This window comes from Colobus angolensis, unplaced genomic scaffold (genome assembly GCF_000951035.1).
Source record: "Colobus angolensis palliatus isolate OR3802 unplaced genomic scaffold, Cang.pa_1.0 Scaffold226, whole genome shotgun sequence".
Taxonomy (NCBI): domain Eukaryota; kingdom Metazoa; phylum Chordata; class Mammalia; order Primates; family Cercopithecidae; genus Colobus; species Colobus angolensis.
The window spans coordinates 4,025,730-4,053,075 of NW_012115444.1; the positions used below are offsets into that span (position 1 = coordinate 4,025,730).

Consider the following 27,346-nt stretch of genomic DNA (forward strand, 5'->3'; position numbering starts at 1 on the left):
TCAACACATTAGTCAGAAATATAGCTTTATTATCATAATATTTCATAATCTAAAAACTTCTTTAATTCTGGGAACAGAATATTCCAACTTCTGTACAACTGACTGGCCCTGCAGAATACTGGAAAACAGTGTCTAAGCAACTTGAACCTTGCAGATAAGGATCTGTAACCTAGTTTGGGAAAAAGGGAAAAAGCAAGAAAAACAGTTCAAGGGAAGATTTCTTCCCTACAAGACAAATAAAATTAAATCTACTCTCCAGTTTAACCTTGAACATAGTTTCCCAGACACTTTGGTGATTTCTTCAAAAAAGCAACCGCCTTAACTCTAAGGTCAACTGCCCATGTGGACAAAGGAAATATTTAAAAATAAGACACAAACGGGACATGGCACTTAGCTCGGGTCATGGTGTGTTAAGTGGAGTATGCTTCTGAGTAAGCCATCTCCCATGTTTTGACACTAAATTTATGTCTCTAAGGAGGCACAACATACATAACACATTTCTTTATATGGGGGTCAAAATTTAGTGAGAACTTAAAAAGATTTTTAATATAATAAACAAATCTCAAAATAATTTGTCTTGTGAAATGTAGAGTAGGATGACATTATGATACTTCCTGAAGATCATGGGGTACCACCGTCAGAGAAAGTTGCCATGCCCTCTAGGTATGTTAGGTGAAAATCCAAAATGTCAGTTACTTTAAATAAAACAGAAACAAGTTGTCATTGCACACACAGTACGGGACAAAGAGCATGCGATACAACTAACAAGTCATGTTTTTAGTATGTAAAAGGCTAAAGTGCAATCATAGTATAAGCATCAATAATAAATAACTTTAGAGGGGGAACTTAATTCTTCAAATAAAAAATAATTATAACATTACAATTTTTACAATGTTAGCCTAAAACAGTGATATTCACAACAATGTTTTTCCCCACTTGACAGCTGCTTATACATCACATGAATATCCACCCCCCAGAAACCAAAACTCAAAGTGAAGATTCAAAAATGGACATTTTCATTATGGTAGGTTCAAAATGTTTGTATAATGATAAGTTACACTTTTTAATTGACTGGCATTTAAGCAACTGCTTTATTACCTATTTTTAATGCACTGCTAATCTGATGCTTATTGCAATAACAATCATAATTCTGCCAATGTTAATTAGGTTCTAGTTTTGATTTTTTAAATAAGAGAATTCAGTTTACATGAACAAACATATATAGTTTAAAAACCACCCACCACAAACACACTTTCTCCATGAGTATTTAAAAATAAATTATTAATATACTTAACATATATATTTTGTATGTGTTATATATATGTATATATGTATATATTTGTGGACAAAATTATTCCTGTTTTCAGAAGAATGTCAGCACTTGTAAACTCTGCATAAGACCTGATGATATTGCTAAATTTAAGGAAAAAATAACATGGAAATTCATTCTTGAGGAAAATCATACAGCAGGAAATTCTTAACAGCTCTTTGTGGAAACAAAAGCCATTTTAGGGAAGCAAGGAGGGGAAAACAGTGTCAGATTCTAGCTCCTACATGCATTGTTTAGTTCAGAAATTACTTGAGAATGCAACACACAGTGAACACTCCAGATACTTGGTTGAAAGATACCTGAAGCCTTAACAGGGCACAGAAGCAGCAGGAGGTGAAGTGAACCACCCAGTGGAAAAGTTAAGCCAGTGAAGAGAAAGTCATGCCCATAGCAGAGAGAGAGAGGGCCAGTGACACTGTCCAGGAAGCAGGTCTTAGGAAAGCGCTTGGCGACCCCCGCAGTGCTTCCAGGATGGTCACAATGCACCAAGCGTGCGGTCCACTGTCATTCCAACCACTTAGACACTGAGCCCATGCTGGGTGCTAATCAAAAGAGGGTTTTACTGCACTCCCCACCCAGATCCACAGAAGCAGCTATTAAGATAGAGGCTGGCACCGTGGTCTGTGGGTGCAGAATACTCAGCCAAACAAGACGGCAGAGGTGTACCAAAATCTGAATAAACATGCATCTAGGCCACCAAAAAACCTCAATCAAACAAACGAACTGAAAGACACTCTGTCGAAATGAGAACTGAAGTCTGACTGAATGAGTCCCTTGAGCAACCCAGAAATTGAAATCTTGATTAACCAGAATACTCAGGGAATGGGAATCCTTATTTTGGAGGCTTTCAAATTAGCTGAGGCAAAGGTTATACACAAACACAAATATTTTCATTTTACTGCTATTAACAGAACTTTACACTCCCATTCCTTGCCTCACACTTTGGAGAGCAGTGAGCACAATGAATTTTCTCCCTAGGCCTGACATTTTGTGTGGCCTTGGGCCTGAAATTTAATGACCACTGCATAGAAGCCCAGAGGCCAAGATTACTGGAGACTGGGCCAGTTACTTTAGAAGTTAGAGCTTTAGGATTGATTTAATTTTTTATTCTTTCTGTAATTTGCAAGCTTCTAAAAGGGGGTTATAATAAAATTCTGGTTCACTAAGATTCCCATTTGGTAACCTCTGGTTAATCGAGGTGCTTGCCTGTGTTATGCCCTTGACTTTTCCAATGTGTCTTACCATGGAATGTTTCCAGAAGGACATTACTGTTGGCCTCTGGAACAACGTTCCCCAAAGCCCAGCGATGATTGGTCCAGCACCACCCACCCTTTTAGATGATATTCACAATGGCTGTTGGCTTTTTTTTAGCCATTTTGGGCCTAATGTTGCCTTTGCGGCCAAACCCCAGGAGCTCCCCTTTCTTCTGAGGTCTGCAGAGGTCTCTTGAGGACTCGGCCTGTTCGTGAATGGCCTTGGCAGGCTGCATGCTGGCTCTGTCATCCTTGGCCTTTTTCAGGTAGTTCCTTCCCTTTGGGTGGAAATGGGCCTTGAGATCAGGATGGTTACACACCGAATGTGGGTGCCCTCGGCTTCTACAGAGGGTTGGGGGGAGTGGAGAAGAGATGAGCAGAAAGAAAGATTTCTTTAAAACCTTAAAAGAATAACTACTCATGGCACAATCTCTCCTACATGCTACAGTGGTGATAATGCTACCACAAAGACAAATCATAATATGGGTATTTTTCTTCCAAAAATTCCTGTGGTCTCCATGAAATGATCACATGGTACTAAATTCCCAGGGAGATATTACTAGTCCTATTTACAGTGATAAGACTGAGGTACAGAAAATGTTAATTACTACCCAGAATAATACAGACAGTTGGTCTATGGAGAAGATGGGACCAGAACTCATGTCTCTTGACTCGTTAAGTGACGACTAGCAGACTCAGACAAATTCACTGCATAGACGTTGGAAAGCATATAACTCCCAGTATGAATTTACATAAACAATGTAGTACATGAACTACATTAATAGTATACAGAGTTATTACGGCCACGCTATACTTCAATGAGAGAAAGTTATACAATATAATACTCTAAAAACAATCCTCCGGTACCATCATAGTGGCATATACTAATAGACTAGTAGGATAGTGAAAGGTCACATCAACTTTTCACAAAGTTAGGTACACATGCAGGTCAGTTTTCACTTAAGCCTCTCAAATCCATTTATAATATAGATATCATATAAAATAGATATGATCTCATACAAAATGCAACAGGAAAACATACAATACAAACATTATCAAATGGCCCAAGTATAAAAAGACATACATACAGGCATTTGGGTTTCCTATTTGAGGAGATGTCTGTAAGCTGAAGGAAGACAAATAAGAAAAAATGTTACTGCATTTGAGGGCTGGATTTGGTTTTTAAAATATTTCTTTTATTTTCTAAAACTTGCATTCCCATTAAGGGAGTCAGTAACTGTTACTGGTAGCATGACCTGCAGCACCATCCATCGCACTGGTGAACAAGAACATCTCATGCTCAGTCTTCGCTTGCTTACTCCAGGAGCCTCTGTGGGCACTTGTTCTGAGATTTCTGAGAAGTCTATGTCAACAGATCTCAAACACTCAAAAGAGCCTCCCGGTAGAGCAACATCTGAAGAAATATGTTTTCAAATACTGGAATGCCTTTGCATCCTCATAGCTTAGTTCCCACTTATAAGTGAGAACATAAGATACTTGGTTTTCCATTCCTGAGTTACTTCACTTAGAATAATGGCCTCTTGCTGCAAAGACCATTATTTCATTCCATTTTATGCCTGAGTAGTATTCCACAGTTTATATATACCACATTTTCTTTATCCACTCATTGGTTGATGGGCACTTAGGCTGATTCCATATTTTTGCAGTTGCAAATTGTGCTGCTATAAACATGTGTGTGCATGTGTCTTTCTCATGTAATTTACTTCTTTTCCTTTGGGTAGATACCCAGTAGTGGGACTGCTGGATCGAACGGTAGTTCCACTTTTAGTTCTTTAAGGAGTGGGGTGACAGATAAAAGACAACATATGGGTATAATGTACACTGCTCACGTGATGGGTGCATCAAAATCTCAGAAATCACCACTAAATAATTTATTCATGTAACCAAAAACCACCTATTCCCCCCAAAACTATTGAAATAAAATAAATATATAAAATTTGAAAACCTGAAATGATCTGCTATGATTTCTTGATTGATGCAGGCTGTATTTGCAGCTAATCTATAGCTGTGGCCAGTCACAATGTATCAACTAAGGAGAACATTGACATAAAAGGTTTCTTGCCTATAATACATCATTTCTAAAATGAGAGAATATGAAGAACAACCCCACAGTTGTCCCTGAGGCTGTCTCTCATTGAGATGATTTCCTACTCCTAATAACTCATGCAATAAAATATCTGCATGCACTTTTGTGGCTGGGCTTGGAATATTATCATTTGCAGAATAAATTGAGAATTATCATTTTGTGATAGAGATGTCACCATCCAGTGTATATGCAGTATATTTCCATTCTCCTGATCCTGATCTTCCTCATATAGCTTTCACTAGAATAAGTGGTGTCACATTAGCAGGCAGACCAACAGAAGAAGAGAAACGACAAATAAAATATGGAGAAAAGGCCACCTTGGTATTGGGCCAGTGTGGCCAAGACATGTGTCCCTGCTGTACTAAAATAATCTGAAAACCCAAGCTCAGCCTAACAGGATCATCGCTTGCATGCTTCTGACTGCAGCAAGCCACAAAGGAGGTTCCTTAAAAAAAAAAAAAAGGAGGCTCATGTCATGAAGAGACAAGACAGGATTCTTGTGTTCTGTCTTTTGACACAATCAGAACTCAGCAATATTTGACTCTGTTCATGCAGGCTGGGTTTGGCTTGAGATTAGTAAATTGTAACAGAAAAAGGCACCATTCTCACATGAGGTCCCAAAGATTATGCAACATACAAAGAAGGTGGGACACATGGCTCTGGAAAGCACCAGGCTGGTAGCTTCTGGGGACCCGAAGGCACTGGCATCAACTTTCTCTACCCCACCAACACCAAAAAGTATTTCTCAGCTGGGCTCCTTCAGTGAACTTCAGTCAATGTGTAAACTGTAAAAATAAACAGGGTGTTTCTTCCTTTAAATCTTTCCTCCTTATTTTTTTTTTAATTATTGGAGCATAACAAAATGTGTTCACTTTACTGTTTGTATGTATGTAAGTGGCAGTTGAATGATCTGTTGCATATGTTTGTATATATACTGCTCTTTGGAATTTTGAGAAAATTGAGAGAGAGAGAGAGAACAAATACATGTGTATGTATGCTTCTTTCCCTAAGAAAAAGGCTAACAGTGTTATCACATGTTCAAAGTGATCTCTGACTTCAAAAATGTTTTTAGAACTCCAACCTTAGTGACTATGAATGTCACTAATGGGCCCTGCTGGGACCTCAATAAATGAAAGGACTTTACTGTGTCTTACCGAGAGGGAAATGCATGATAAAGATGAGTAAAGATGGGTCATGAAGCTCACACAGACAAAGGTACTATAAATTGTGCATGTGTAAATGTCACACACCAGATCAAATACTGACCACATAACAGGCAGAATTAACCCTCATAGCAGCCCTTAGGAGGTAAGCACCATCATTCCAATTTTACAGATATGGAAGCTATGGTAGCAGAGTTAAGTAACTGACTTGAAGCCTCAGTGCTTTACCAGTGTTTGGGCTGGGCTTCAAATCCAAGTTAGCAGACTCTAAGTCTGAGCAAGCCTTCACTCTCTACTGTCTTCTTAAAAACTATGTGTTCATGTACATAAATATAAGAACGAAGAAGTATGTGCACAATAAATTAAGTGGAATCAATGGCTGGACTAGAATTCCTCCAAGGATCCTATAAATGATGAGGTTTGGGGTAGAGGCTGGGGTTTATCATCACAGCCACCACAGAATTTCCTCTGCTCCCTCCGTGAACACAAGAGGCCACTGTTCCTCCTGGCCCCTTTGGCCTCAGGCAGATGGAAAACCTTTTCTCACTTAGCCCGTCTACCTACTTCCATTTTCTCCTAGTACAACATTTTTGTTTTCTTTTTGATTAGGGAGAGGAGGATGTTAAGATGAAGATCAAAAGAGCCTTTGATCAAGGTCCCAGGTTGGAAAAACACAAACAACCTTGTACTAAAAGCCAACCTAAGTACAGGTTTGACTAAATCTTATCCAAAATGCTTGGGACTAGAAGTGCTTCAGATTTAGAATTTCAGAATATTTGCATTCTACTTACTGGTTCAGCAACCCTAATCCAGAAATATGAGAACCGAAATGCTCCAACGAGCATTTCCTTTGAGCATGACCCTGGAGAGCACTCAAAATGTTTTGGATTTTGGAGCATTTAGAATGTCAGATTTGGCCGGGCGCAGTGGCTCATGCCTGCAATCCCAGTACTTAGAGAGGCTGAGGTGGGCAGATCACCTGAGGTCAGGAGTTCGAGACCAGCCTGGCCAATATGGTGAAACCCCTGTCTCTACTAAAAAGACAAAAAAAAAAAAAAAATTAGCTGGGCATGGTGGCAGGCACCTGTAATCCCAGCCACTCAGGAGGCTGAGGCAGGAGAATTGCTTGAAGCAGGGAGGCAGAGGTTGCAGTGAACTGTGATCACAGCATTGCACTCTGGCCTGGGCAACAAGAGCAAAATTCTGCCTCAAAAAAAAAAAAAAAGGTCAGATTTTTGGAATAGGGATGCTCAGCCTCTAATATGCATTCACCTATAAAATAAGAAGCCATGTCTTTGATATCATCAAACTGCCAAATCTGTGCCCAGGATATCATCAAAGTGCCAAATCTGCCCAGGATATCTGTGGCTATAGAGACAAAGAATAACTCAGATGCTTTTAACAAAGAAAGTTTTGAATATTATCTTTGGCCTAGCTTAGTGAAGGTATAGAGAGCCCAGAAACCCAGGCTTCTGAAGCCTCAGCCATACCAAGGATAGCTTCTCACCCTAGTGCACCACAGAACAAACAGAACATTCTGACTCTACTCCCCATTCTCCCCTTCTTTCTTGCACACCTGAGTTTCCTCCTTTAGAACAATGAGGAATACCATCCCCAGCCCAGATCTCACTCTCTCCACTAAGGCTGCACTACAAAAACAGCATAGATCCTCATTTCCCTTCTTACACCACCTAAGTTCCCTCCCTCTCTTCTCTTCCCTCTTTTTCTCATTACTACCTCTAGAGAGCAGTGAAATTCCTAGATTGATATGTAAGTTTCTTCTTTCTAAGGTGACTTACAGCATTAAGAATCTTCTTTGCAATGGAAAAATTTCCTTCCCCTCACATTTAGTGCCTTTGCTGAAATAATGTTTTGGCATCTGTATCTTTCCCTCAATTCCCTTGAGCATTTATGTTCTTGTTCACCTGGCTGATTTCTAAAAATATAATATGCTTACTCAGATATTGTATCTTTATGCTCTGAAAAATGGTGTCGAATTAGACACAAAGTGACCTACTATCCCATCTGTCAAAATCACTCACACAACTGCTCAAATGGAAGGTCATGAAACAGCTTGGATAATCTTATTTTAAGTGTTGCATTTATGTCCTGCAGGTTGCTAAATCAGGACTAGCAGTAATTCATTTAACACATATTTGCTGGGGTGCAGAACTTACTGGTACTGAGGAAACTGCTCTCAGTGAGGAGGGGAACACAATTACCGAATAAACAAACGAATATAATTTTACATAGTGCTAACTACCGCAGCCTGAATATCCCCAACCCAAACACCCAAAACCTGAAAGCTCCAAAATGTGAAACTCTTTGAGAGCCAACATGACCCTCCAAGGAAATACTCACACTGGAGCATTTTGAATTAGGAATGCTGAACCAGGAAGCTGCATGCAAGTATTTCAAACTCTAAAAAAATCTAAAATCTGAAACATTTCTGGTCCCAAGCATTTCAGATAAGGTATATTCAACCTGTATGACAATGAAACAGACTGTTAGAAGAAAAAATGGGCCGGGCGCGGTGGCTCAAGCCTGTAATCCCAGCACTTTGGGAGGCCGAAACGGGCGGATCACAAGGTCAGGAGATCGAGACCATCCTGGCTAACACGGTGAAACCCCGTCTCTACTAAAAAATACAAAAAAACTAGCCGGGCGAGGTGGCGGGCGCCTGTAGTCCCAGCTACTCGGGAGGCTGAGGCAGGAGAATGGCGTAAACCCGGGAGGCGGAGCTTGCAGTGAGCTGAGATCTGGCCACTGCACTCCAGCCCGGGCGACAGAGCGAGACTCCGCCTCAAAAAAAAAAAAAAAAAGAAGAAAAAATGTTCTACAGGGTGTGCACACTGTCTCTTAATGTGGCTGACTATGGTTCAAAGCAGAGTTTAGACTGCTATACAAGAAAACAAGGGGAAACCATATCTGCCTAATCCTTTCAGAAATCACATACCTCATTCTTGGTCTTCCTTGGGTAATGTATCCACCTTCCAACCCTCAAACAGTTCCCTCACCACAGCCTGACCATGCCCCACTCATACACAGCTCTCATCTCTAAATTTCTTGCTATATTGTAACTGCACTGTATTTTATTTGAATTAGTCCATTTTTCCTTCGGTAGAGCAAGTCCGTGAAGGTAGATCATATTATATTTGGAATACAGAAGGTACAAACATAAATATTAATTAATTTCCCATTTCTGTATGTATATATGTATGTGTACATTTTTGTGCATGTACTTATGTGTGTATATGCATGCATGTACATGTATAGGTACATTTGTTTGTGATGCACACATATACACAGTCATGTACTACAAAATTACGTTTCAGTCAACGACAGACTGCATATATGAGGGTGGTCCCATAATATTATAATAAAGCTGGAAAATTCCTATCACCAAGTGACACCACAGCTGTTATAAGGTCGCAGCACAATGAATTACTTGTTTGTGGTGATGCTGGTGTAAACAAATCTACTGTGCTGCCAGTCACATAGAAGTATAGCACACACAATTATGTACAGAGCATAACACTTGATAATGACAATAAATGACTATGTTACTGGTTTGTGTATTTACTACACTATACTTTTTATCTTTCTATTTTAGAGTGTAGCTGTTCTATAAAAATAAAATGTTATCTGTAAAACAGCCTCAGGCAAGTCCTTCAGGAAGTATTCCAAAAGAAGGCGTTGTGACATAGGAGATGACAGCTCAGTACACGTTACAGCCTCTGAAGACCTTCCAATGGGACAAGATGTGAACAGGAATATTGATAATCCAGGCTCTGTGTGCATTTGTGTCTTAGATTTTAGCAACCAAAAAAAAAGCTTAAAAGAAAAATTAAAAAATGTAAAAACAGAAAAAAACCTTATTGAATAAGGACATAAAGAAAATATTATTGTACTTCTCTGGTATAAAAATAAGCACATAGGGCTGGGCATGGTGGCTCATGCCTGTAATCCCAGCACTTTGGGAGGCCGAGGTGGGCGGATCACCTGAGGTCAGAAGTTCAAGACCAGCCTGGTCAACATGGTGAAACTCCATCTCTACTAAAAATATAAAAAATTAGCTGGGCATGGTGGCAGGTACCTGTAATCCCAGCTACTCAGGAGGCTGAGGCAGAAGAATCGCTTGAACCCAAAAGGTGGAGGTTGCAATGAGCCGAGATCATGCCACTGCACTCTAGCCTGGCAACAGAGCAAGACTCTGTCTAAAAAATAATTAAGAAAAAGCACATAGACCAATGGAACAGCATAGACCAGAATAGAGAACACAGAAATAAAGTCAAATACTTACAGCCAACAAGGCAAACAGAAACAAAGTGGGGAAAGGCCACCCTTTTCAACAAATGGTACTGACATAATTGGCAAACCACATGTAGAAGAATGAAACTGGATCTTCACCTCTCACCTTATACAAAAATCAACTCAAGATGGATCAAGGTCTTAAATCTAAGACCTGAAACCATAAAAATTCTAGAAGATAACATCAGAAAAGCCCTTCTAAACAATAGCTTAGGCAAAGACTTCATGACCAAGAACCCAAAAGCAAATGCAACAAAAACAAAGATAAATAGATAAGACTTAAACTGAAAAGCTTCTGCACAGCAAAAGAAACAATCAGCAGAGTATACAGACAACCCACAGAGTGCGAGAAAATCTTCGCAATCTATGCATCTGATAAAGGACTAATATCCAGCATCTACAAGGAACTCAAACAAATTATCAAGAAAAAAAAAAACCCCATCAGAAGTAGACTAAGGACATGAATAGACAATTCTCAAAAGAAGATATACAAACGGCCAACAAACATATGAAGAAATGCTCAACATTACTAATGATCAAGGAAATGCAAATCAAAACCACAAAGTGATACCACCTTACTCCTGCAAGAATGGCCATATAGATGTTGGCAGAGATACAGTGAAAAGGGAACACTTTTACACTGCTGGTGGGAATGTAAACTAGTACAACCACTATGGAAAACAGTGTGGAGATTTCTTAAAGAACTAAAGTAGAACTACCATTTGATCCAGAATCCTACTACTGGGTATCTACCCAGAGGAAAAGAAGTCATTATATGAAAAAGATAATTGCATATACATTTATAGCAGGACAATTTGCAAATGAAAAAATATTGAACCAGCCCAAATGCCCATGCCCATTAATCAACTAGTGGATAAGGAAATTGTGGTTTATATGTACTGTGGACTACTACTCAGCCATAAAAAGGAAAGAAATAATGACATTCTCAGCAACCTGGATGGAACTGGAGACCATTATTCTAAGTGAAGTAACTCAGGAATGGAAAATCAAACATCATATGTTCTCACTCACAAGTGGAGGCTAAGCTATGAGAATGCAAAGGCATAAGAATGATACAATGGACTTTGAGGACTCAGGGAAGGGGTGGAGGAGGAAAGGGTGGGAGGGGTGTGAGAGATAAAAGACTACAAATTGGGTACAGTGTACACTGCTTGGGTGATGGGTGCACCAAAATCTCAGTAATCACCACTAAATAATTTATTCATGTAACCCATACACCACCTGTTCCCCCAAAACCAATAGAAATCAAAAATTAAAAAATAAAAAAAAATTTTAAAAAGAAAATATTGTTGTACTTCTATATAATGTTTGTGTTTTAAGCTGTTATTACAAAAGAGTCAAAAAATTAACAAAAAATTTAAAAGTCTATAAGGTAAAAATGTTATAGTAAGCTAAGGTTAATTTATTATTGAGAGAAAAGTTTCAAACAAATTTAGTGTAGCCTAAGTGTACAGTGTTCATAAAGTCTACAGTAGTGTACAGTAATGTCCTAGCCATTCACATTCACTCACCAGACACTGTCTCACCCAGAGCAAATTCCAATCCTGCAAGCTCCATTCATGGTAAACGCCCTACACAGCTATACTATTTCTTACCTCTTATAATATCATATTTTTACTGTGCCTTCTCTTCTTCTCTGTTTAGATACATAAATACTTATCATTGTGCCCCAACCACCTACAGCATTCAGTACAGTAACATGCCGTGTAGGTTTATAGCCTGGGAGTAATAGGTCAAACCATATAGCCTAGGCACGTAGTAGGTTATACCATGCAGGTTTGTGTAAATACACTCTGTGATGCTCACACAATGACAAAATTGCCCAACCACACATTTTTTAGAACGTGTCACACTGTCAAGCGACACAACTGGATATAATCTTGCACGTACATATCTAACTAGAAGAGCCAAAATGCTACTCAACTTTTGATTACATTATTTGGCTTGATGAGAAATAATGACTGGCTATGTCTCTTTAAAAAATGTTCAACTTTCAAGCCAAAAAAGTAAACTAAGCAAAAGAGGTGAGCAAAAACAATTTTAAAAGAGAGAATCAATGGGCTTCCTTTCTTCCTCCTTGCCCTCCATTGTTTCTTCTCTTTGAGATTCCTCTTGACTGAGTATCGGAAGATTTCATACATTTCTTAGCTCTGGATGACTTATAATTCTAAATATGAAAGTGTCAATGCTACATTTTAATTTTTGAATTCCTAACCATCAAAGTCAGGTGATGCTCAGATAAGTTAAGAGGCCAAAACAACTTGGAAAGCACTGAATCCAACCCCTTCATTTTACAGAAGAACTACAGGCCCAGAGAGACCAACTATCTTGCCCAGTCAGAAGCAGGGTAAGAATAAACTGGAAGCCAGGTATTTTCAGGCCTTTTCACCTCACATCTAGGTACCATAACCTCATGCCCCAACCCTCTCTTGAGAGGGCAGGATGAAAGAAGATGGCAGAAAGAGACTCAGATAGTCCCTCCAGCCACAGCTAGTCAAGGCTGGACACTCTCATGGTTTCCCAAGGAGGCGACGGAGAGGGATCAAGGTGTGACATGACTTCCCCCTCAGAAGCGTTTCACATAGAAGACCACAGACATCCATCCAGAAAATAATAAATATGTTACATGGATGAGACTGCTTTGAATATAGTGCCTGAAACCTCACAGATGTAACACAATTCCTTCCAGTCTCTTTTTGTTCTGGAAAGTTCTGGGGCATATATCAGTGAGCTGCGCTAAGGCCAAGTGTATACGATTACAGCAAGCACCATGTAGGATTTCTTAATTTCTTTCCGTCCTTCCTCTCTGCTGTTTCTTCTTTTATCCACCTGCCTTTCATCTCATTCCTTCTTCTGGACAATTAGTTTTATTATTTAATCATGTTGCCTTTTCACCCTGGCTTCCAGAAAGCTCTAAGTAAACTTTTTAATCAACCAGTAGCAACCTTGCTAATCTTTTGATCAGCATAAATGTTGTTGCCTATTTTTCTTTTCCCTATAATAGAGCCCATTTGCTGCGGGGGTGGAGGCAGTAAGAAAAAAATCATTTAAAAAACTTCTAGGAAGGAAGTAAGCATAAATAAAGTTCAATAAGTACTGGAAATGTTATAAATAAACTGCTTTGGGGCATCCAAAACTCTTTCCTTGGCTTTGTTGTAGGGAACTGTAGAGAGGGCAGATATGACCACCTGCCCCTGTCCCCTTGCCGACCTAGGGTATGGTTATTTGTACCTCCCTCTGCCCTCCAATGAGACCAAGGGAATCCTGATCAAGCCACTTATGAGAACCTGGATCTTTATCCACATCCAGGGATCTCATCTGGGCTCTAGGCATTTCTTAAACTCCTGAAACTATATGCAAAACTGTATGCAGGAATCTAACCTAGAACTATCACCTGTGAATCTTTCAGTCTTTTTGAAAATCTATATGAAGAATTTTAACCTGTAGAGACTGTTGAACAGTGTTTGCCTCCCTATTAAGGAAAAAAAATGTGTATGTGATTTGATTTTACTTTACTAAATTCATAAGATTTTCTTGAAGAGCTCCAAAACATGATAATAACTTCCAAGCTACCTGAACATCAAAACTGAAATGAATGATTTCTTTGGATACTTCAAACTCTTCTATTTTACAAATTTAAAAAACATATATATTTCTACCAACTCAGCATGGTGTGGAGTGGGAGGGTGAAGAGGGACTGGAAATGGCACACGCAGCATTTACCTTATTTCCAGGCGTCCTGGACTCCCAGGTAACATTTCCATATAGGCATGGCCCAGGCAATACTCTCAAATGATGTCTAGAGAGTCCCTGCAAGTCACCCAGCTCCCTTTTCTCTGTCCTCAGCCCATTCTCACCAACCGCAGGGACCTTACACTTGGTGGCCGGTCCAGGGTGACTCACCACGTGCCCGCTGAGGTCACGGCCAAAGCCAGAAGCCTGCTGGCTCTGATAGTACTCGAGCTGCTTCTCTGCCAGTTCTACCCGCTGTAACAGATTCTCAATAAAGTCCTGGAGCCGGGCTTTCCCTTGAACCTCCTTCTCAGCTGCCGCTTCCAGGAAATGGTTGAATGTGACAACTTCTCTGTAAGGCAAAAATGTCAGAACACAAAATGGAAATATGAGGCAAGGAATTCACTCATTCAACACATATTTATTGAGTGCCTACTATTTGTCAGTTACCACCCTAGGCAGTAGTACTCCACGGCAATGATGAAAGAGGTAATCAACTCTTAGTGATTACATTTAGAGACTGTATTTTAGTAGAAGATAGTCACTATAAAACATACAAATAAATATATGTCAGATGGTCATAGGTGCTAAGAAAATTGAAACTGGGTGCAAGGGGACAGTGACAGAGGAAGGAAAGGAGTGAATAATATTTTAAAAAGCAAAGTTAGAAACGACCTTTTGAATGGGGTGACATTTGAACGGAGACCTGAGGAAGAAGCCATGCAGGTGTTTAGCAAGAGCAAACCAGGGACATGCAGATAGGTATGAGGTACAGTAAGGGGTTATATGGAGGAGGGAGCCAGGTAGGGCCTCACAGGTCACTGTGAGACTTCCAGTTTTATTACAAATGAGATAGGAAACCATTGGATGCATTGTTTTTAAGACAAGCTCTGACTTGGATTTTTAAAGTCTGGCGATTGAGAGAGAAAACTCTACAGGGAGAGAAAGTATAGGAGCAAGAGACCAAGCTGAGCACCAAAACAGCACATCAAATGAGTCATCTTGTCCAAAAGTACATTTTTCAGCTAAGAACAAAACAGCCTATACAGCTACCATGAGGTCAACCCAAAGACCACCAGGAAAACTATTCTAATGCTGACATAAGAGAAGCAATGCATGGGTTGCCCTCCTGTAAGAAGCTGAGCAAAATACTTCAACTACATAATTCACAAGTAGATTACAAATCCAGAAAAATTCTAATAACTTTCTTACCATCTTATATTTTGCTTTCATTTTTAATGGAAATATGAAAATAGTATTTTTTTCTGATTTATAAATAAGCTCTTTATTTAAAAAATTCAAATAACCCATTAGAAATATAAAAAAGGAAAGATCACCTGAAACTCCATTATCCTGAAACCACCACCATTATCTTGTTAGCCATCCTCATGAGCATCACACTCATCCCCAAACACACCCACCCAAGCACACATACACACACAGTTTTCCTTCTTTTCCTACCTGACCCTCAACTCTCAATTCCCCTCTCTCCACACCCTCTTTCCCAGGCCAAGGACCACTATGAATAGGTGTATATTGCCAGAGTTCTCTTCACCATATTGTCTTCACTTAATAAGAAGCCATGAATATCCTTTTAGTCATCACCCTTGTATGTTCTGCCAGTCCCCCTGGAGCTAATGAGTTCCATAATTTTACTATCTGTTTGGTAGTCTTTCCTTTAGATGTCTCCAAAATCTCTCTCAATCTTCAAGGAACGTCCTCTCATTGTTTTTGCCATGTTTAACTTACCCAAGATTCTAAAGACTCTACTTTCTGTCCTTTCAGCTCTTTCAGTTTTGATTCGTGAATGCTAATTTTTGTTTATCTAACCTCATTCAGTTGTTCTAGACAGTCAATTAAATTCATTGGCTTCTCTGCATCTTCTCAACCTCCACTTGATCATTATTTTCTACTGCGCTCTATAATTCTCTTGAGAGTAGAACTTCAGGGAAGTCTGGTTCAGGAAGCCAGAGTTTTACATAAGATCTTTGCAAAACAGCTGGTAGTGACTTCCAGCTCTTTTCTTCTGTACTACCAGTCAGTGTGCCACTTTTACAATTAGTCATGACTTTTCTCTCACAAATATATTACGCCACACTTGGCCATACTGAAACTTATTCTGACACTTCCTATAGAATCACACATCCCTACGAAACTTTGGGAATTACATATTTATAATATGTATAATATACAGATAATAGGTTAGCTCTAATAATGATTCACTCAAAGAAATGCTAGTGATACCAGCCCCCGTTTTTTCTAGTTTCCTATCCAGGATCAAACATAAACCCTAACTCCATAATAATTCCATCATCTTTCAGTAGCTAAGAAATATCCACACACAAGAAATAAGAGTCCCTCTGGAAAAGAATTTTTTTAATCATCAAGTTTCAAGTTTATTTCCAGATGTTTCCATATTAGCCCTCCATAGAAGATGTGTACTTTTCAAGGTCTTCATTATTCAGGCCATGAACACAAGCCAATTTTTAAGCCCTACCATCATTCACTTTGATCTGTCTCCTACCTGAGCCACAAACTTTAACTAGCAGCAAAGGAGTGGCAGGCCCATGTGAATGCATCCTCAGCCCTTTCGTGGTTCTTGCTTATGATTTAGGTCCTTTGGGATGGAGTATTCTGGAAATGCACCACAGGAAAATAAGGCTTGAATTCATTTGGTGTCTGAAAATCCAAATTTCTACAAGCCTGTTGTAGAGGTTTCCTGGGTGATATTTAGTTATCCTAAATATTTAGTTTAGGATAACTAAATATCACTCCAAACTGTACTTACAGGGCAAACAACCAAAAGTTAAAAAAAAAAGTACCATTTTAAAAAATTCATTTTGGTCGATATTTCCTGTATCTTATTATGGAAATCGTTCACATATATTAAGGAAAATATAAAAATTGACCTTTTGGAAGACTCAACTGGGCAGGGACAGAATCAGCTTTTGTTCTCTAAGTCCAGCACTCAACACAATTGTGTTTGACACCCAATATTGAATAAGTATTTGTTGTAATTAATGTTTATAAAGGACAAGGAAGAAACTAAAAATGACCCAAAATCCCACCACTCAGAAGTTACTGTCAATATGCAGTATATTTTTTCCTGTCTTTTACCTCTGTGCACATTTGCTATTCCAGGACTCTCATGCTATGCATTCTAGCATATGCAAAGACGGCAACATTTGATGGCTTAATCTCAGGGGATTAGCATCACAAAAGCAAGAGAACAAATTTGAATGCAACGCCTTTCATGATTGTGGCTGTATTTTTAAATCACATAATATTTTGCCACTGGTTCCATATGAAATTTTTAAAAATTAATATTAATACTGATAATATTAATTTTTAATATTAATTTTAATACACTCCCGGACTGTTATGCCATGTCATAGAAAAGAAGGATCTTTTTTCTAACTTCTCTCAACCAATTATCTTGTGCCCTGAAGCTGAGAAGTTAATACCCTCTGTATTTTTCAACCAACCTGGCACAAACTGCTAACCTAATTTCAGTTTGTAGATGTATTACATTAACTAAGGTGGAAAAAAAAAAAAAAAACAAACAGTTAAAACAAGCTTGATGGTATACTGTGATTTTGTTTTAAAAGACAGGTTAAATATAAGACAAAGACTGGAGTTCATCATACTGAGATTGTGTAGGGTATCTTTGTTAGATGAAAAAGGTATCAAAACCAACTAATTGTGGAATATCATGTGTGTACATCTCAGATTCACCTTTCATTCACATTCTGTTCAGTCTGGATGAATATCCAGAACCACCTCTTATTTCCCCATAGAATCTTGGGGTTTTTCTGAATGGAAAAGAAAAGGGGTTAAACACATTGCATTTGTAACCTCTTTCATAATTACACTCCAAACAATTAAATATCCATTCAAAGTGCAAGACAGACCAATAGATTTCAAGGTAAGAAAGTACAAAATGTTCACTGATACAGTTTCAGATCCCACATTGCAATGACTCTTTAAGAAACTACCAACTGTCACATTTGGCACAGCACCAAAGCAAAATATCCACGATTATCTGAGAAGGCTATTAAAATACCCCTTCATTTTCCTACTACGTATCTGTGGGAGACTAGATTTTCTTCATCTGTTTCAACCAAAACAACAAATTTGCAACAGACTGAATGTGCAACAGACTGACCAGAGTCCAGCTGCCTTCTATGAAGCCACACATAAACTTTTAAAACAATACCACTCTTTTCACTAAATTATTTTTGGGAAAACAGTTATTTTTCATAAAAATATGTTATTTACGTTAGCATATAACGGATACATGTAGTGAGAGAGTCAAACAATGAAAGAAGGAAATACTGAAATAAACACGTAATTACAAAGCTAGTTAAATGTGACTAAGAAAAAGAGTAATATGATGCTATCGGACAGAACAGTAGAAGACTTGTGTGGTTTTATTTCTGGTTCTCAACCCTGTGACTCAGAATACAGTGTGAAAGCTGGAAGGCCAGATGAGAAGATAAGGGCCAACCTGAGTGAAACTCAATCAGGGTGTGGGTGCAGACCAGTGCTGGGGAAATTTAACTGATTCTAAGCCACTTCCGGCCCCATCTTTGACTTCTTCTTCATTAAAAAAAAAAAGGCCAAATATTATTAAATCTGAGGTTTTAGTCTTCAGTAGAAAACATGCTAATTTAAAGCAATATTTGACACTTAAAAAAAAAATACCAGTACAATATAAGAAACTGACCTTGAAGCTCCTTATGATGCAGAATGATTTCCAGATCTGGAAATCTGTCAGACTGATAGGTATCCAGAAACCAACACAGTAGAAGAGGAGCAATGAGTGAAAAAGTCCTTTCCAGAGAGCCAAACCTTCAGTTAGAAAATATATCCATTCACACATGCATTCATTCATTTACAGGAGGACTATATGGTCTGAAAAATAGATAATATTATTTCATTTTTTACAGATGGAATCCTCTGTTACTTCTTCTGAGATGGGTTAAAGACAAGTTAATTCAGAAAAATCAAAGACATGCTATCATGTGACCAAGACACCTAGAAGCATATGCAGAGATTAATGGAAATATGTGTTCACACACTGTGGTGCTCACTGCAATTTTGCATAGGCATTGAACTATGCATTTTAATGAGTGACAACATGCTGATCCTATCATCTCTTATAATCTACTATCCACAAACCATTTCTTACGTCTGTTTTAACTTCCTTCATTTTTGCACTGAGCCATGCTTACTTTTGGATATGCTGTTCTCTCTGCCAGGGTCATTCCTCCTCCTCTTCCAAAGCTCCCACAACTAATTATCAATTAACTATTCCTCTAACCTCAGACTCTCTTGCCAGGGAGTATTCTCAGACACACGCCCAGGTGTACATGACACGGCCTACTGTGTTTTCCACAGAAGTTTGTACCCTATCACCATGCACATCACAATGAACCAGTGTGCCATTTCCCCATTTGACCATAAAATCAGTGAGTTCGGGACCTTGTGTGCTCCTTCACTGTCTGCAGGTACCCCCTGCACCTAACCTGAGCCCAGCACACAATACGGGATTAATGCATTTCTGCTGAATGCATGAAATGTGCAACTATATCTCTACTTGAAAATCGTTAACCAACACAGATATCCTTAAGTTTCTATTTTCCTTTTCCAGACAAGTACTGGGGCATCAAACCAATGAGTAACCAACGGGTACCTCCTACAGGAATAGGGGGTGGGACCTAAAACTGATGCCTCTCTTCTATTCTTAAACACTTTAACATCAGCTTCTCCTCCCAAAGGCAAAGCTCCACCAAGTTATTTAAATTTCATTTTACTTGACTGATTTATGAACCTCTTCAGAGGAATATGAAATGGTAAAAATACCTCTGGCTAAAAATAGTCTAGCTATTGATCACAGAGCACCTCAGACGGACCATAATGTCAACTACAAGGCAAATCCCAAAGCAGGAGTCGACCACCTCCGAGCACAGCGAGCTTGGCTGCAAACCCATATCATGGAGTCGGCTCCTGCCCTCTCTTTGGGGCACCACAAATCTGCAACAATTGCACGTCTGGAGGCGTGGCCCATCTCTACTCTTCTTGGCCCTTAACTCTAATGAGAAAATCAAACTATTCTCATTAGTTGTAAGTTGACCAATACCATATTCTGAGTCCCAAGGGCGTAGAGTGGGCATGTGGTAGGAGGCAGGGGAGTGGAGAGAAGAGAATATGCAGAGACAGAAATAGAAAACTTTCCTGGGTTTCCGAATTTTACCATATGCCAACCCTGAGAGGGAATGCTTGACACCTCGTTTATTCTGTATGAGTTTCTAAGTCTGCAAGGCACACAGCCTGAAAAGAGAGGACCCCATTTATACGCACAAACCAACAATGTGGAGCAAACAGACCCTTCTCCACACCACTGACCTCTATATCCAACGTGATGTTTTTCTTGGCCTGCTTCCTAGCCATGAATCAGTCTGGGCACTACATTGCCTAGTCACTGCTTTAGCTGATCAAAAAATGGGAATGAATTAAATGGCAAGAGGATTTAGTCGTGCAAAGCAAGTTACCAAATCAGATTTGCCTTTTAAAGGCCAGCATTCCAAGGTCAGTTCTGGATAAAAACCTAAATGGGCATTACCTAGCTCAGGCCAACCCCTCTATATCTCTTTTGTCACACCCCCTAATGACCTGTTTAACGTCAATTTTCCCTTCTGGTTTATAAGGTCCATGAAGGTAGGAACTGGACGCATTTGGTTTACCATCCCATGGTCGGAACCTAGATCAGTATCTGCTGCTCAGCAAACACTCATAAAGATTTGTCTTCTGCATGGCTTTAGGCTGGAATGAGGCAAATGATGAAGGAAAAAGGGAAACAGATTCTATGTGTCACTGCCTGCAAGGGAGTAGGATGGAAACTAGAGATGGAATCACAAAGAGGCCTCTCATTGAGATCAAAGCCTAGCAGTGGCAAAAGCCCTACCCCGATTAAACAAAGACATCTGAGAGTCAAGTCAAAAGCCCTGGACTGGGTGTTCTGGAAGCTTAATATCATGACCACACTGATGATGCCACCCTTCCCCTGCCTCCCTACACCTCAGATGCCAGCTGACATTTTCTTTAATCACATAAGAAAAATAAATGATGTCACCATGGCAGCCCTCTCAAAATAGCAAAGAAGCAAACCCATCCAAAATGGGCCACATTCAGTATTACATAAGTCTTGACGCTTTGGGGAAAAAAAATCACATTTTCAGGAGTCTGGCTGGGACACAGTGAACTAATGGAAAAAGCACTCAGCAGAGAGACAGAGAAACTGGATTCCAGGTTCAGCTTTGCTACTAAATCTCTATCCTTGGGCAAGTCATTCCCCTGCTCTGGGCCTTATTTTCAGCATGTATAAAATGAGTGTGTTATCCTGCAGGAAACAAGGGCAATCTTCTGGTTCTCAAATCAGAAATCACATGGTCTAGGCAGGGGCCATCTCTAGCAGCCCTCCCTGATGCCCCTTCAAGGTCACTCTCTTCTGGCCATCAGTACAAATTCAGCCTTTCCTCCTCATTTCCTCAGTGTGGCCTCTCCACATAGAAAAATCTGTTCTCTAATGTATTACCAACTTGAAACTGTGGCTTATATTGAGGCACTTCTCAAAACTCCCCTTGCATGTTCGTGGGTATCCCTTATTCTTCCTATACAGAGCACAGACACCTTAGGGAAAGACAGCAAGCATTTTATGTTCCCCCACACATACCTCGCACAGCCCTGGGCACATTACAGATGTTCAATCAGGACTTTTCAACCATATTGCAGAAAAGTGTATATGTAAATTCTGTATTACTTTTATTATACTCAAATTTTCCAAACCCCATAGGACCAACTCAGCCAGCAACCTAGCTACTAATTCCATCCTTTCTTGTTAGGGATGGCTTACCGCAACGTTTCCAGGATTGATTTACCTGATTACAGGCAGCACTACCCACCAGCTCTGAATACTCTTCAATAAGTAAATACCTGTTTCACTAGAACTTTTAAAGTTACACTGACTTTGTCAAGACAATGAGCAACTTCTCCCCTGGGTTTGCACTCCAAAACCTGCAGATACCTTCTACGGGGATACAATGAGACTGACCAGTATAAAAGTGCAAAATAGTTGACCCTTGAACAATGCAGGGAATTAGGTGAACCAATCTCCTATGCAGTTGAAAATCCAAGTATAATTTTTGACTCTCCAAACACTTAACTCCTAATAGCTTACTGCTGACCAGAAGCCTTACTGATAACATAAACAAATGATTAACACAGATTTTGTATGTTACATGTATTACATACCTGCATTCTTAAAGTAAGCTAGAGAAAAGAAAATGTTGTTAAGATAATCATAAGGAAAATATATTTACTACTCATTAAATGGAAATGGATCATTGTAAAGGAGGAGGAGAAAGAGAAAGGTTGGTCTTGCTGTCTCAATGGTGGCACAGACAATAAAACCTCTGCATTTAAGTGGAACTGCACAGTTCAAACCTGAGTCGTTCAAGGGTCAAGTATATTCTCAATTCAAACAACCTCGTCTGCTATGAGTATATATGTACAACTTCTGCAACCTGGCTGATTCAGCCTATAGATGCCCTCAGGGCAGAAGCAGCCTTTGGGCCTTTTATTTTAACTTGAAAGAAAGGATTTTAAAAGTTGAAGGAGCACTTTGGGAGGCTGAGACGGGCGGATCACGAGGTCAGGAGATGGGGACCATCCTGGCTAACACGGTGAAACCCCGTCTCTACTAAAAAATACAGAAATCTAGCCGGGCGAGGTGGCAGGCGCCTGTAGTCCCAGCTACTCGGGAGGCTGAGGCAGGAGAATGGCGTAAACCCGGGAGGCGAAGCTTGCAGTGAGCTGAGATCCGGCCACTGCACTCCCACCCGGGCGACAGAGCGAGACTCCGTCTCAAAAAAAGAAAAAAAAAGTTGAAGGAGAAAATCCATAAGCAAAAGAAGCCTACGTGAATTTTAAATAATAGATGTTTACTTTTTTTGAAACCATATCTACCATCTGTGTTTCACAGGGTCCCTAGAGTTTAAGTCAGTTGTGAATGAGACTGTTAACAACCTACTTTCTCTCACAAATGGGCCTAGGGAGCTCATGTGGAAGTGTTTGGCAGGGGCACACAACTCCTGGTATGGTCCTTGGCAAAATAGGGTCTTCCCTTATCTGAAAGGCCAACTCTTTGGTGGAAGGCACAGCTCTCTGAGGTAGTGGTTAGGATGGAAGAGGCACCCACCGCCCAGCTAGGCAGGTGCAGTCAAATCAACCCAGTATTAGCAGTGTGACAGGTGGGCAGCTCCTTCTGCATCCCCATTCAGAGGGCAGGGGCGTGGGGGTGGGGAGGCTAGACGCTGCAGACACTGAGGGCGCTGTCCATAGTCCCATTCTTAGACCAAGAGCTCCAGTGTCCTCCCTGGAAACAAGACTCCTTCAGTCCCATTTTATGTACAGAAAGAGTGACTATTTTAGACCTGAATACAGAAACTGATGGGACTGGCCCAAATGAATGTTTAAAAAAAATGAAGACTTGGTTTATGTTTAAAAGTTTAAGGCAATTTGCCTGCACTTTTATTTAAAATACTTTTTCTTTTTTTTAAAATATCATTGCTTTTTTCTATTAGTCCAAAAATGACATGTAAAAATCACCTTGTGGCCGGGCACGGTGGCTTACGACTGTAATCTCAGCACTTTGGTGGCTTACGACTGTAATCTTCAGTAGATCACCTGAGGTCAGGAGTTCAAGACCAGCCTGGCCAACATGGTGAAAACCCGTCTCTACTAAAAATACAAAAAAATAGCTGGGTGCAGTGGTGGGTGCCTGTAACCCCAGCTACTTGGGAGGCTGAGGCAGAATTGCTTGAACCTGGGAGGCAGAGGTTGCGGTGAGCCAAGATCATGCCATTGCACTCCAGCCTGGGTGACAAAGTAAGACTGTCAAAAAAAAAAAAAAAATCAACTCGTAATTTATCCTCAGGTATACTCACAAAAATCTGAACAAACATGTACAGGGTAATAACCAAGGCACTATTTTTAATACTGGGAAATGGAATAAAACTATGTATTCATCAATAGCAAACTGGTTAAATGGATCATGATGCATCCATACCATGGAATACTACACAACAGTCAAAAAGAGTAATATAGTTCTGTATTTAGTAAACAAAAGATGCCTAAAATCTATTATATTAAAAACGAAAACAATTCAATGTGCAAGTGGCAGAACAGTATGTGTCACGATTTCATTTAGAAAAAATGGAATCTGTGTGTGTACAATTGTAGGCACACAGGAAAGGTCTGGAAGGATATTTACGGAACTTAACAGTGGCTGTCTCTGAAGGATAGGATAGGATGTGCTTGGACTGGAGAAATTATTTTTACACATATAATTCTGTCCTATTCAAGTTTTTCCATGTATTAGTTTTTCAGCTGGTGCTCAGGTGGCAGCCTTGGATTAACCATAACATGTAACTGACCCATGCATAGCCCACTTTTATTTAGTCAGATATTTTTAACAATTAAGCATTTTTGAACCCATCACTCCAGGCAACTACTACTCCAGATCTCAGGTTCATTAGTACTTGTGTAATTAATAAGTAAAATACAACAAATAAATAAGTTCAAAAAATTAATTTGGTTGCCTTTTAAACTCACTGCTCTTAAATGAAGCAAAAATTTTCAAATTTAATTCCAGGTCTCTCTTAACGCATAGAGTAACCACATCTGCCCTTCTTTCAACAGCACAGTGCAGGTTACCTCAGTGGCCATTAACGGGTCTAGACACTAACTTCCCACCAGGAAACAGCAGAAACCAAAAGGGAAACATTTTTCATTAGAGATTATTTCCCTAGGAGCAAAGCAAGTCAGAGGCTGATTCAAATCCATCCTAACTACATAATTTAAAATATGTCTCGCCTGAACAAAAAATGTCTAGGCTTCCCTTCAAGGGAAGCATTTAAGTGATAGCAAGTAATGATCTCTTTAATCTATGGAGTGTCTCAGGAAGTTTTAATTATTACATTTTAAGAGACAACACAAAATAGAAGAGTACCAGAGGGCAAAGAAAGGATGACATTAAATCAATCTCTATGATAGAACTCAAATTATTTGGAAACCTACCTTCTAGGATGTTTTACTCCATCAATTTTAATGTCCTTTGGTTCCATGAATTTCTAAGCCTCTATTTAAAATGAAATCCGACATTCTGCATTTGAGAAATACACTGACCTGTTATGTATACTTTTCTAGTTTGGGTTAAATCTATACTTACTGATAAGGAAACGCTTCTCTAAGTATGATGATTTTTCAAGCAATAGCTTCTATGATCTACAACTTGTGAAAACCAATCTCAACTCTTTGCAAGTGGGCAAAACTTAATCTGATATACATCATTTTCCAAAAAGTCAAGTCTCAAACTTAAATCATAGAAGTACAGCAATATCAGAAAGTCTTTCCTCTGGGTTTCCTAATGTCTGCTTCTCGCAAATATAAACTAAATTAAATGGATTCTCAACTACTAACATTTAATTAATCTGGGCAGATAATACAACATGGCAAATAAACCAAACTTATTTATACTGGAGGAATGTTTCTGAACTTAAGACAGCATCTTGCCTTACTGACTTTATAATACAGAAACTGTCAAGAAGATGAGCTCACTCAGCTCACTCTTTCTGCCTTCCCATTCAACTCACCCTTGCATGCCATTTGGTGCTAGGAATGGATCCCCCCATGGCTAGGCTGTGCTAGTCTTCTCTCTAAAAACATTATCTGTAGTTTACAAATTCCCAGCTGAGAAAGAATTAGATATTTGACTTTATTGCTAGGTTGCAGACCATGCACACAGAAGGTAAATGATATCAAAGCCCTGTGCCTCCTGGTTCAACTATATCAATAAGAAATGCAATCAAGGCACCTGCAAATAGCAAAAATCAACCTTGCTTAGCATTTGTTTGTAAGGGGATTGGGGTGCTGCTTAAAGCAATGGGGTTAGCATCCCCTGTCAGCAACACTTACTCTTCTTTCCTAAGAAGCTCCTCCTCTGATTCTGTCAGGCGTTGCCTCAGCACAGCTATCATTTCCACGGCCACATCCACCTGTCTGTTCAGGGCCCGCTCTCGTCTCTGAACTTCCTGCTTTTTCTGAGTCAGTTGCACAAAAGCTGCCCGAACTTCCAACAGTTCCGCAGTTTTCTGGGCCAACTCTTTGGTGAGTTTATCAATTCTCTTCTCAATGGTCCTATCCACAGCCTCAACCATTCGATTGAATTTTTCTCTGACATGTGCCTCGAAAGAAGCTTTGGTGTCTGAGGTGGGCAGTCCAGGACCGGACCGTGGCCCATCCAGCGAGTCTGCACGGAGGTCCATGGCAGTGTAGGTCTGCACATAGGACACAGGCCTCTCTGCCACCACCTCAAATGGCTTCCTGTCCTTGGAATGTTCATGTGAAATGCTGTACAAGTTAACATAGCTCGGTTTCTGCTTTACCACGTTGCCACTGCTCTGCAGTTTTCCCGGTTTCAGGAGTTCTGAGGAAGTGACTAGGTCTGTGTCTTTGAGGGATGGAAAGACACTGCATTTTGTCAAGAGGGTTCTTTCTTCGTAGCTGTGACTGAACTCCAGATGGGCCCTCAAGGATGACAAGCTTCTAAATCTGGTATGGTCTCCACACCTCGGGCAGCGGAATGGCAGGCACACAGCAACATTCTCAAAGGACTCCTGCCAGGGATATCTGCTTTCCTCAAAAGCCTTCTGTTGCATTACTCTAAAAGTCCTGGGAGGGAGAAAATAGGTAGTTTACGTGTCTGCTGAAAGGCACACTACTAAAATGATTGCTGCTTATCTCCATGACAGCAGAGGCTTTTTGGGTTTAAGTGACTTTTGCATATAATATTTCATGTTGCAATTAAAACCTACAGCCCATGGGCCAAATCTATCCACATCAATTTCTGCATTATTTACTGCTGCTGTATCAATTTCTGTGTTATTTATTGTAAACCAAAATGGCAGTGGTGAGTAACTGAGTCAGAGACTCTATGCTCCTAAAAGCTAAAATATTTACTACTTTTACAGAAAAAGTTTGTCATCTCCTACCTAGAATCAAAAAGGTGAGTAACATCCCCTCTTCACAGATAAGAACACTGGAGCAAGGAAGTAAAGCCATTAATCCAAGGTCAGATGGAAAGTGGTAGATCCAGAAGTGGAATTCAAGTTTCCTGCCCTCCTGAATTTGGTACACTAAATGCAAAACCGTGCCCCATTTTAAGGATACAATCCGAGATGCGTGAACACAAGAATACATGAAAACTCACATGAATTGTCAAAATGGGTCCTAAGACAGCAAGCTCGGGACCTATCCTCAAGTACGGGAAAGATTACTCAAGCCATGCACAGTGGCATTAAGCCTACAA

At 39.8% G+C, this 27,346-nt stretch overlaps 1 protein-coding gene across 1 annotated transcript; it reads right to left on the minus strand.

Moving 5' to 3' along the window:
- On the minus strand, positions 1 to 27,346 carry LOC105513256 (protein ZNF365). Its single transcript, XM_011944104.1, has 5 exons — positions 27,030 to 27,346; positions 25,954 to 26,709; positions 14,089 to 14,269; positions 3,672 to 3,709; positions 1 to 2,925 (listed from the first exon to the last, which is right to left on the minus strand). The coding sequence occupies exons 2-5, from the start codon at positions 26,694 to 26,696 to the stop codon at positions 2,664 to 2,666; spliced, it is 1,224 nt and encodes a 407-aa protein (XP_011799494.1). The 5' UTR covers positions 26,697 to 26,709; positions 27,030 to 27,346; the 3' UTR covers positions 1 to 2,663.